The 10,321-nt window shown below is 53.0% G+C and overlaps 1 protein-coding gene across 1 annotated transcript; it reads right to left on the minus strand.

The window, feature by feature from the left end:
• Window positions 1-46: 46 nt before the first annotated feature.
• LOC114033000 (arf-GAP with Rho-GAP domain, ANK repeat and PH domain-containing protein 1-like) lies at window positions 47-10,299 on the minus strand. The gene is made up of 10 exons (XM_027848444.1): window positions 9,330-10,299; window positions 8,240-8,414; window positions 6,137-6,271; window positions 4,749-4,884; window positions 3,835-3,937; window positions 3,054-3,249; window positions 2,401-2,446; window positions 1,418-1,581; window positions 1,096-1,308; window positions 47-156 (listed from the first exon to the last, which is right to left on the minus strand). Exons 1-10 carry the CDS (start codon window positions 9,489-9,491, stop codon window positions 47-49), a joined length of 1,440 nt encoding a protein of 479 aa, XP_027704245.1. The 5' UTR covers window positions 9,492-10,299.
• Between the last annotated feature and the right edge of the window lie 22 nt (window positions 10,300-10,321).

A 10,321-nucleotide genomic window follows, 5' to 3' on the forward strand; every position in this document is an offset into this window, starting at 1 on the left:
GGGGAAGGGAGGGAGAGAAGATATGAACTATGTTCTTCCCTGGCTCTCACCAGTACAGGTGGCTGATGAGGGCTTTCGCTGTGGCCCGGTTGACAGGGGGCAGGAGCCCCAAGAGTTCCTGGTACCTATAAATCTTCTCTTCCTCATTCTCAATTGCTGGGGACAGGAGACAGGAAGGTATGAGGTCTGGGCCCTCTGGGACCTATGACCCCTCTGGTTTCCTTCCCAGCCCCAGCCAGCTTTCCCCAAGCCAGATTCCCCCACCCACCCCAGGCCTTCACACACAACAAACCCCAGAGACTGGTGGGTGGCAAGGACAGGAGTCATTCTGTCCAGTGCTACACAGGGCTGGGAGGCAAGGGAAAGGGCTGGAGAATGGGGGGAAGGGGCAATTGGGGAAGTTGGTAAGTTGGTTATTCAGTCATTCAGTCAATCAGTCTCTCAGGTGGTCTTGTCAGTCAGGCAGTCAGGCACCTGGCCAATCATTTGATCAGTCCTTCTATCAGTCAATTAATTTATTGGTTAGTAGATCCATCTGTCCATCCATCAGTCACAAAATCAGAATGAGAGGGATTCATGGCAGCTGCCGCATCCAACCTACAGCTGAAAAAGAATCCCGTTCGCCACAAACCAGAAGTGGTCATTCAGCCTTTGTTTGAAGATCTCCAGTTAGGGGGCTGCCACTGCCTCTGGAGGCAGCCCCTTCCATGCTGGAACAGCTCTAATCATTAACAAGTTTTTCTTTACCTCAAGCCTCAGTTTACCATTTTGAGACTCCATCCTACCCGCCCCACATTGTTCTTGGTTCCGCCTTTTGGGGCCCAGCAGTACAAGTCTTCCCCAGGATGGCCTTTCTGTATGGGGTAAAAGTTCTCAGGTCACCCCTAAGTCTTCTCTCTCCCAGGCCAAGCATCCAATCCCTTCAGCATGATACCTCAGGGTTCTTCACCATCCTGGCTTGCCTGCAGGCCCATCTGTCCAACATAGTCAGTCTGTCCATCAATCTGCTGTTGGCTTGCTCTTTCTGTTGGTTACTGTCAGTCCGTCCACCCGTCCGTCAACCGGTCAGCCCACAGGTCCACTTGGAAGCAGCACCTGCCGTATCGAGCCAAGCACAGCGCTGGGTCCGGGTGAAGAGCCCATCGGGTAGGTCCCGCAGGAAGCGCTTGAGGGCAGAGGAAACATCATCCACGTGCTGCTCCCCCTCCTTGAGACGCACAGAGCGGGCATCCCGACGCAGGTTGTCCAGCACCCGCTGTGTCTTTGACGTCTGCCCACACTTACGGTAGATGCCCTCTGAGGTCAATCCTAGGCAACAAAGAAGGGAAGGAGGGGATGTCGTGGGGGGAATTAAGGGGTCCTTAGAGGAGGGGAGGGATAGCCCACCCACGGCCCTGGCCCCAGACCCTCTACTCACCACACTGTGTGATGTAGTCTATACATCGGTAGACGATGACAGGGATATCAGAGTCCCCCAGTTGCTGCTCGGACAGAGTGTCCCCAGAGCTTGCTGCTGCCTTCTGGATGGCCCCCAGCCATCCGGTGAAGTCCAGCTTCCTTTCCCCCTGGATGTACAGGGTCCTGGGCCCAGTGCCCAGTCAATGTCACCACCAGGAAACCCAATGGGATTCACCCTCCCTACCCCATCCACAGGGCTCCCTTAAGAATTATATTGTCACAGACATATGTTTGTGGGTTTATCTTGTATTATGATATCTTTCTGGAGCTATTTGTTATCTCATTTAAAAAAAATGTAATGGTTGAGTTTTCTATATCTTCCCCAAGTAATATTATATATCAAGCAAAAAAAAAAAGAATTATATTGTCAGAAAGAAGGATCCGTGGGGATCATCCAACCCAACTCCATCCTTTTAGAGACATTAAAACTGGGGCCTAGGGAGGAGAAGGGACTTCCCCAAGGTCACAGGAGTTGATGGCAACATCGGGAATAGAACCCAGTGTTCCCAATTCCAAGCTTAGGGGCCAGAATCACAGGGTCTCAAAGTAGGAAGGAGCCTCAGGGAGCATCCAGTCCACCCTGTATCTGAATAGGGATTGACAAGTGGTTCATCAGCCTCTGCTTTGGCAGCCTGCTCTGCTCTGGAACAGGGGATTTTTCCTGACATCAAAGCCTCTTCTCCCCACCTTTTGTCATCCCCCCATTGCTCCTGATTCTGCCCTCTGTAGCCATGCACAATGCTACGCTCTGCTTTGGGAAATCTTGTAACCCACTTTGTGGATTATCCAGAACGCTACTTCCTCCCCCCGATCCCAGTCCCTCCCCAAGAGTCCTCAAGACTCAAGAAATGTCCCATGCCAGAGTACCCCCTTTGGACCGCACAGGGCCCAATGGAAGCAACCAATGCCTTCCCTCTCCCGCCCCCGGGGCCCCATTCTCACCTCCCCCTCTCCACCAGTACAAGGACTTCCTTATCCCCCTCTATCGCTGGGGAAGGAGAGGATAGGTTCAGATTAACACACATCGGGTGCCCCCTCCCCTCCCCGCTCCTTAGCAGTCAGTCCCTGGTACAGCAGGTGCGGGACGCATGCACAACAGATCCCCCCCACGGGAGGACTCGTGTGTGGTCCTTCAGCCATGCACAGGGAAGGGACATGGAAGGCCCTGGGGAGCCATCAATCTGTCCCACCCAGGACTGGAGAAAAGGGGGGTGGAAGGAGTGGGGCAGTATGCAGATCTGACTTCCAAGGACAGGATCTGATGGGATCCAAGGTCAAAGAAGGTCAGAGCTAGAAGAGACCTTAGAGGTCATCCGGGCAGCATCCCGCACTTTAGAAGAGAGAGGACAGAACACTGAGCAGGGTCACATAGTGAGTTTGTGGGAACGCCGGGATCAGCACCACCGGCCTTTGAGCAGAACCGGGAAGATCAGAGTCCTTGGGGCAACTCAGAGATCATCTAATCTACCCTTCCCTTCCCTTACTTTACCAATGGGCCCAGGGAGGGGAAGTGACTTATCTAAAGTCACACAGTTACTGAGCAACCTTCAGGGGAAGGGTATGAGGAGGACTGAGTCAGGGAGGGTCCTGCCTACATAGCTCTTGCAGCTTTCGGAGCTGTAGGGCCTCCCCGCCGGGGCTGTCCTCAAACACTGCTCGGAGCTCGGAGCCAGCCAACGCAAACCAACCCTCCTGGGTCCGCTGCAGGCTGAGGCCGGCCTTATATGAGAGGCGGCCCAGACGCTCAAAGTCCCTGCACAGCAGCTCTTCCACGTGGTGGGGCACGAAGGCCTGTGGGAAGGAAGGGGTGGGAGGATAGAGGGGTCAGCTCTGGCTGCCAGACCCCGGAAACCTGACTAATTCTAGGCCTTCCTCCAGCATCCCCTCACCAGCTGTAGGCCCAACGCACAGTAGCCTCAGTGTTTGGAAAAGTACTTCCAAGAGTCTGATCTCAACCACCTCCACTGTCATGTTTCCTGTGCCTCAGTCTCTCCACCCACCTCCCCCTCAGGTTTCCTCCTGGACTCTCAGTCCTAGCTCAGTGTCCCGTATTCATAGATGGTTTGGAAAAGCAGAGATGAGAGGAGAGGATTAATGAAACAGAGGCTTAACAAAAGTCAAGACTGTAGGAAGTCTGGAATGAGAATGAAAGCCAGCAGCTGGAGCCTAGCCTTTCTCCCCCCTCCCCCCTCAATCCATACAGGGCCAAGTCCTGCCTTCTCCAGGAAGCCCTCCCTGGCTGCTTCAGCAGGATGTGGCTTCTCTGAGCAGTTCTCTGGTCATCCCTTAGAGTCTGAAGACTTGTGAATGGAAAGATCTAGGAAGGCGCCACCCCTGGCCCTGACACACCTCCCCATACGTACTAAGCACACCCACCTTAGCAATACACTTGACCCATTCTTGAGCCAGTTCTGGGCTTTCTGATCCAAACAGGTACATCCTCTCAGTCTCTGTGTACACTTCGAAGGTACTGTCAAAGCTGGAGAGAGAAAGGGACAAAGGGATGGGAGGGGAGAAAGAAGCTGAGGGCCGGCCCCTTGCCCTCACCCACCTCGTAGCTCACTCCCTCTCATCTCCCATCAACCTCAAGGCCATCTCCTCACCTTCTCTTCTGTCAATCCCTATCACCCCAACCTCTGTCTTTTCTCCAAATCATCTCTCAACTTTTCTTCTTTGGCTCAACCCACCCAGGCTGTCCTCAGCACTGAGGATTCAGTCTGTACACAAGTTCCCTTGTTCTCATGCCTTGGCAAGGAGGGTGGAGCTATGGAAATTTGGGGAAGGGGGGCAGGATTGGGGAATGAGGAACAATGACACCTCAAAGAATGTTCATCAGATCCTAAGGCGGAGTTTCTAGATCACAGAACACGTAATCTTAGAACACAGAATTTTAGAATCCTAGAAATATAAAATGTGGGATTCTAGAATCTTGGAATACAGAAAAACACGGAATTCTAGAATCTCAGAACTGATAATTTTAGATACACAAAACACAGAATCTCAGCTCAGTGAATTTCAGAATCACAGAATTATTGGAGAATAGAATTAAAATGTGGGGAAAATTTGCCCAAGGTCACAAGGAGTTGGGACTAGAACCCAGGACTCCTAACTGCTCTGCCTGGGTTCTTTCCATACACCACACTGGAGAAGAGGAATGGGGAGGGGCCCCAAGATAAAGACGTGGGAGACTGGTAGAAAGATTTCTCAAGGGAAAGGAGAGAGCATGGCAGAAGCCCGGTCAAAGAGGGAATGCAGGGGCTGGGCTGGGAGAGGGACAGAGGGGGGCTCACCCATGGGTGTCAGATGAGGGTACAGCCAGGCACACGATCTCACTGGCTCGGATCTCCCCATTGGGCACAAGAGCCCGCTCATTCTCATAGTAACTCAGGACCCCATCACTGAGAACACACCAGCGTCGGCTGAACTCTGCCCAAGGCAAGGGGGAGGAGGAAGGAGATAGGTTGAGATCCCTTAGGGCCTGTCTCTTCTACATCCAGACCCCATCCTAGATCTACCACCTCCTTTCCCTCCCCACAGCCCACACTGGGGAGGCTCTAGTGCCCCCTGAACCTCCTCTCTCGGGAGAATGTGGGGAGAACTGGTTTCTTCCAAGAAATCTTCCATCACTGACCCTCTCTGATTGTATTTGAAGCTTCCTAAGCTTCACCAGGGTCACAATACTCTACGAGAGTGGTCATAGTCGGCCTCCCTGGCTAAGACTGTGGAGCCCCCTGATCAGTAGGAACAGTTCAGGTTTCCGCCTCCAAAGACTCATGCGGGTTTTATAATGGGGACGAAAGAACAATCCATGATCCTTTTAATGTGCTGTGTCTTATAGTTAGCCCTGGGCAAAGTCCATGATGAGTTGAGTTCAGAATGATCTGGCTAGAATTCAGAGCCCTCCACTAACTGATGCCCCCTACCTTTCCAGCTGCACCACCTACCACGTCCCTTCCCAAACCGTCCATTTGGCATTTTAATTAAAATGGAAGACCCTGCCCCCAAGCAGTCATTCATTCGCTAAAGAAACATTTATTAAGCATCTGCTATGTGCCAGGCATTGAAGATGCAAAGACAAATAATAAAACAGTCTCAGCCCGCAAAGACCTCACAATTCTCTTGAGGGAACAACCCGAGGGAACAACCTGTACATAATTACATAGACATAGAACAGAGTCAGTCCAAGGTAAGTTTTATGTTTGTTTGGTGGAGGGGGGACAGAACTTACAGCCAAGAGAACAATAACCAAGAGAATCAGGTCTTATGTAGGAGCTAGTATTTCAGCTTAGCTCTCCCACCCCCATGCCTTTGCCCAGGACATCTCCTATGCCTGGAATGCCCTCCTTCTTTCTCGTCACTGACCGAATGCCTACCTCTCCTTCAACACTCAACTCAAACTTCTCCTCCAAAAGCCCCTCTGATTTCTCCTGCCCACAACATCGTGCCCTTTCAGGCCTCAGCCAGCCCTTTCTGTGCCCCTCTCAATGGCCCTTCTCACGTCACACTGTGTACGTGGTCCTCATCTCTCTGTCTTTGCAAGGGCAGGAGCTTTGCAAGGGCAGGAGCCATGTTTTATCTCCTCTCGTTCCCAAGGCCCACCATTCAGGGAATGAATTGTGAGAAACATAAGCTAGGGCAAAAAGGCAGATGGCTGGGATGAGGGAGGTGAGGCACCCACCTTCTCGGGCACGGCGCTCCTGCAGGGGCTTGGCCACAGAGGCCGTCTTGAAGAGGAAGCCACTGTGGCTCACGGTGGGCTGAATGACAGAGTAATGCTTCTCCACAATGCTGACTGGGTCCAGCCGGGGCATCTCTAGGGAAAGGCAAGGAAGGGGACAAAGGGGTCCTTGGTCAAGGATGGAATTCTGCAAGGAAGGACAGGGTCTCCTCAACTCCCCACCCATCCACCTACCCCAAACACTAGAAAAGCAACCATTCAGTCCCAACCCCTCAAATATCAAGCACAATGACACTGCAGTCAGAGAAGTGAGTTAAAATCTGGGCTCTGCTGCTCATGAGTCTATGAGACCTTGGTCCCAGAGAAATCTGGGCCTCACTTTCCTCTTACACTTACATGAGGAGGGTTGGACAAGATGATCACCAAAAGGCCTTAGAGCTCTGATGTTCCGAGTCTGTGAGTCTAAGGAAGGGCTCAGAGCTGGCAAACTGAGTCCCTCAGAAGCTCCCCCCACAGCCTCCATGCCCTGGGGAGGTCAAGACACTCCCCTTTGGACCTTACACAGCACCCCTCTGATGCACCAAACATGTAATATGTGTGTGTACATATGGAGAGAGGTGTATATACGTGTGCATGTGTTTTGTGTATGTATGTATTATGTATGATGTACATGTGCATTGTGTAGTTGTATATATGATGTGAATATGTGTTTGTGGTACATGCATGTGTGTATACGTACTATGTGGATATACGTGTGTGTGTGTGTGTGTGTGTGTGTGTGTGTGTGTGTGTGTGTGTCTGGGGCAGGGCAGTGAGGAGGGGGAGGAGGAGGGGTCTCCTCCTTCACCCAGAATGCACGCTCCACAAAGCTAGGAACTACATCTGAGCCAAATAGTTCATCTCCTCTCGTGCCAAGTGCAGTGTGCAGCCTCAGCAGACACTTCATCAGTTTTGACTGAGTGACTGAAGCTCCCTGGCCCCGAGAGACCCCAGGCTGAGGCCCGGGTGAGCCAATCAGTCTCTGGGCTGGCCAAACCCAACCCCCTCTGTGGTCCCACCAGGCGGCGGTGCTCCGAGCCTCCCCAGGGGGAGGCACACACAATCGAGGCTGTGCCTGCCACGGCCCCTGGTTGGGGGGCGGCCGCCTATGGCTCCTGGGTGGGTGGTCTTTCCCCTGCCCTAGACAAAGGTTCCAGGAAGTCACTAGTCCAGACACCTCTGACCAAGGTCAGAAAAGGAGCCAAGGCCCCCAACCCTGATGGCCTCACAGTCCTTAATCCCCTTTCTGATGGTCTTGTCAATCCAAGCCTGGAGAGCCCTGCCCCCAAACTGTAGTCCAGGTATAATCTGCTAGGTGACACAGTGGATAGCACACTAAACCTTGAGTCAGAAAAACCTGAGTTCAGATGCAGCCTCAGACACTCACTAGCTGTGTGACCCTGGGTGAGTCACTTTAACTTCTGTTTGCCTCAGTTTCCTCAACTGTAAAATGGAGATAATAATAGCACCTACCTTACAGGGCTGTTGTGAGAATCAAATGAGATAATATTTGTAAAGTGCGTAGCATAGTGCCTGGCAGATAGTAGGTACTTAATAAACACTTATTCCATCCTCCTAAGTAGATGGTTTCCCTGAGGGCAGGGGTTATATCTCCCCTCTCAGACTTGGAACTCCCTGAGGCCCCAGAAAGTTATGACTCCCTCCACTCCTGGGGTCCCTGAGCTTGGGACATGACCAGGACTCAAACTCTTAAGTTCCCCCAACCCCCAAAGGATGGGTGGGGGGAGGCCAGCACTGTCACTGGAGTAAAATTGATGACTTTGCTACTCTTGACCAAGGACCCCAGACACTCTGTGACCCACCCTGTGTGGGCCAGCTCATATTTACAAGGGTATTCTAGCTTCTCTGTTTCTGACTCTCTGTCTCTATCTCCGTATCTCACTCTCACACACACATAACAATACACAAATACAACCATTCACAAACACACCCAGAACAAGAGACACACAAATGCTGACACAGAGGCAGACAGGCTGGCACGTGTACACATACCACCCCCAACACATACACATGGACGTGTGTGGCCAGTCCCTCCCCCCTTACCAGAGGTCTGGTTGTTCCTGAGAAACTCCATCTGCAGCCTCTGGCCAGCCTGCCTGGCCACAGCCAAGGGCGTGGGGGCTGCAGGGTCCCCTGAGTAGCAGTTGATGGCCGCCCCACAGCCCAGCAGGGCCTGTGTCTCTTCGAGGTCAGTAGTGGTGACAGCCACACAAAGGGCCTGGGGGTGAGATTGAGCTGGCTCAGGCCCTGGAGAGAGGGGAGAGGATGCTCCCCTGCTCCTCCTCAAACCTCCCCCCTCCCATAGCAATGGTAGCCAGTCCCAGGCATAGGGAGTACCTGAGAGCAAAGAGATAGGGGGAGGTGGGAAGGGGGTTGGGGTGGGGTGGGGGGAACAGGAGAGGAGAAATAAAGAAAAAGAGAGAAGGGAAAGAGACAGGAGGAGGGAGAGATGCAGGGACAGACAAAAAAAGGGAGCAATCGGTCAACAAGCATTTGTTAAGAGCTGTGCCAGGCACTGTGCTAAGTGCTGGGGGTACAAAAAGTGACAAAAACAGGGAAAACAGGAGGACGGGGAAAGTAGGGGAGAAAGAGAAAGCTTGAGGTGGGGGAGGGACAGAAAAAGAGAGCACTCGGAGTGAGGAGAGGGACTCAGGGGGAAACGGAGGGCAAAGAAGGAGAGAGAGACAGAGCAGGAGACACAACGGGACAGTACTGGAGATGGAGGGAGGTGGAAGAGGTAGAGGGAGAAAAAGAAAAGGGGAAAAAGAAAAAGACAGAGAAGCGGAGGCAAGCAGACAGAGATCGGGGGGGAGACTGAGGAAGAGAGAAGATCAGGGAACTGGAGAGGAAGGGAGAGTGGAAAGAGACAGTGGTCTGAAAGGAGAGATGGACAAGCCAGGAGACCAGGGTGAGGGGAAGGGGAGAGAGACAGGCCCATGGATTGAGGGAGAAGGGAAGTCCCGGAGAAGTAGAAGAGGGGATAAGACAGAAAGGAAGGAAGGCAGAGGGAGAAAGAGAAGGAAGGAAAGAAAGAGAGTGGTCAGAGAAGGAGGGGAAAGAGAGAGAGGAGACAAGAGTAGGGGGAGAAGTGGAGGGGGCCAGGTCAGGGTCACAGGTCAGATCCTGGCTTCACCCTGAGGCTGAGAACCCCCCAGGGCAGCTGTTTCCTGGGTCTGGGTCTCTGTCTGTGGCCGAATCCAGTTTTAGCTCTCTCAGTCTCTCCGAGCCTTGGGGAGGGGAGGGAAGGACAGGGCTGAAGAAGGCGGGATGATTGTACAGTAAAGTCCTCCCACATGTGAATTCCTCACCGCCTGCCTGCTGGGCCCTCCAATGAAAGCCTCTTGGCCCCGCCCAGGCGGCCTGAACCCAGCCAATTCCTTCACCCTGAGCAGGCCTGGCTGGGGAGCCAGACTCTTGGGTCCCACCAGCTCAGAGGTGGCTCAACTTTGCTTTAGGAACGGTCTGGGGTGGGGCTGCTCAGGATGCTGGGAGGGATGTCTCACCAGAGCTCGTCCACAACCCCTGCCTCAGGACACAAGTACACACACACACACACACACACACACACACACACACACACACAGAACACGGAGCACAGCCAAGGAAGTAAGCATGTGTACTGAGGGAGGGAGAGAAATTAGAACACAGGTGTCCAGCCTCCCATTCTGTGGCAGAGACTACAATATAATGGAGAGTTCATCCTGGGTCTCAAGTGGCCCAAAGAAGTCTCCAAAACCATGCGTGCCCTGAACTTATCATGCTGTGGGGCTAGAGCCCCTGAGGCCTCCATGGAACCTCTCTACACCTCAGAGGGGAGAGGGGTATGGGGCCTAAGGGAGCTGGTTCGGAGCAGCCCAGCTGGTTTCCATGAGCCCAGCAGGAAATAGCACCGGGCGTCAGGCCTGCTCCCTTTGGCAAGACATAGCAGCAAGAAGGGAGGGTGCAAGACAGAGGAGGGAAGGGAGGGGAGCAGCTGGTAGAGTGGAGTAGGGGACAGGAGACTTGGGTTAAAACAGAATCATCAGCTCAGAAAACATAAATCACAAAACATCAGAGCTGGGAGGACCCTTAGAACACAGAATGTCAGAGCTGGGAGGGCCCTTAGAACACAGAATGTCACAGTTG

Source organism: Vombatus ursinus, unplaced genomic scaffold (genome assembly GCF_900497805.2).
Source record: "Vombatus ursinus unplaced genomic scaffold, bare-nosed wombat genome assembly UNPS02006381.1, whole genome shotgun sequence".
Lineage (NCBI taxonomy): Eukaryota > Metazoa > Chordata > Mammalia > Diprotodontia > Vombatidae > Vombatus > Vombatus ursinus.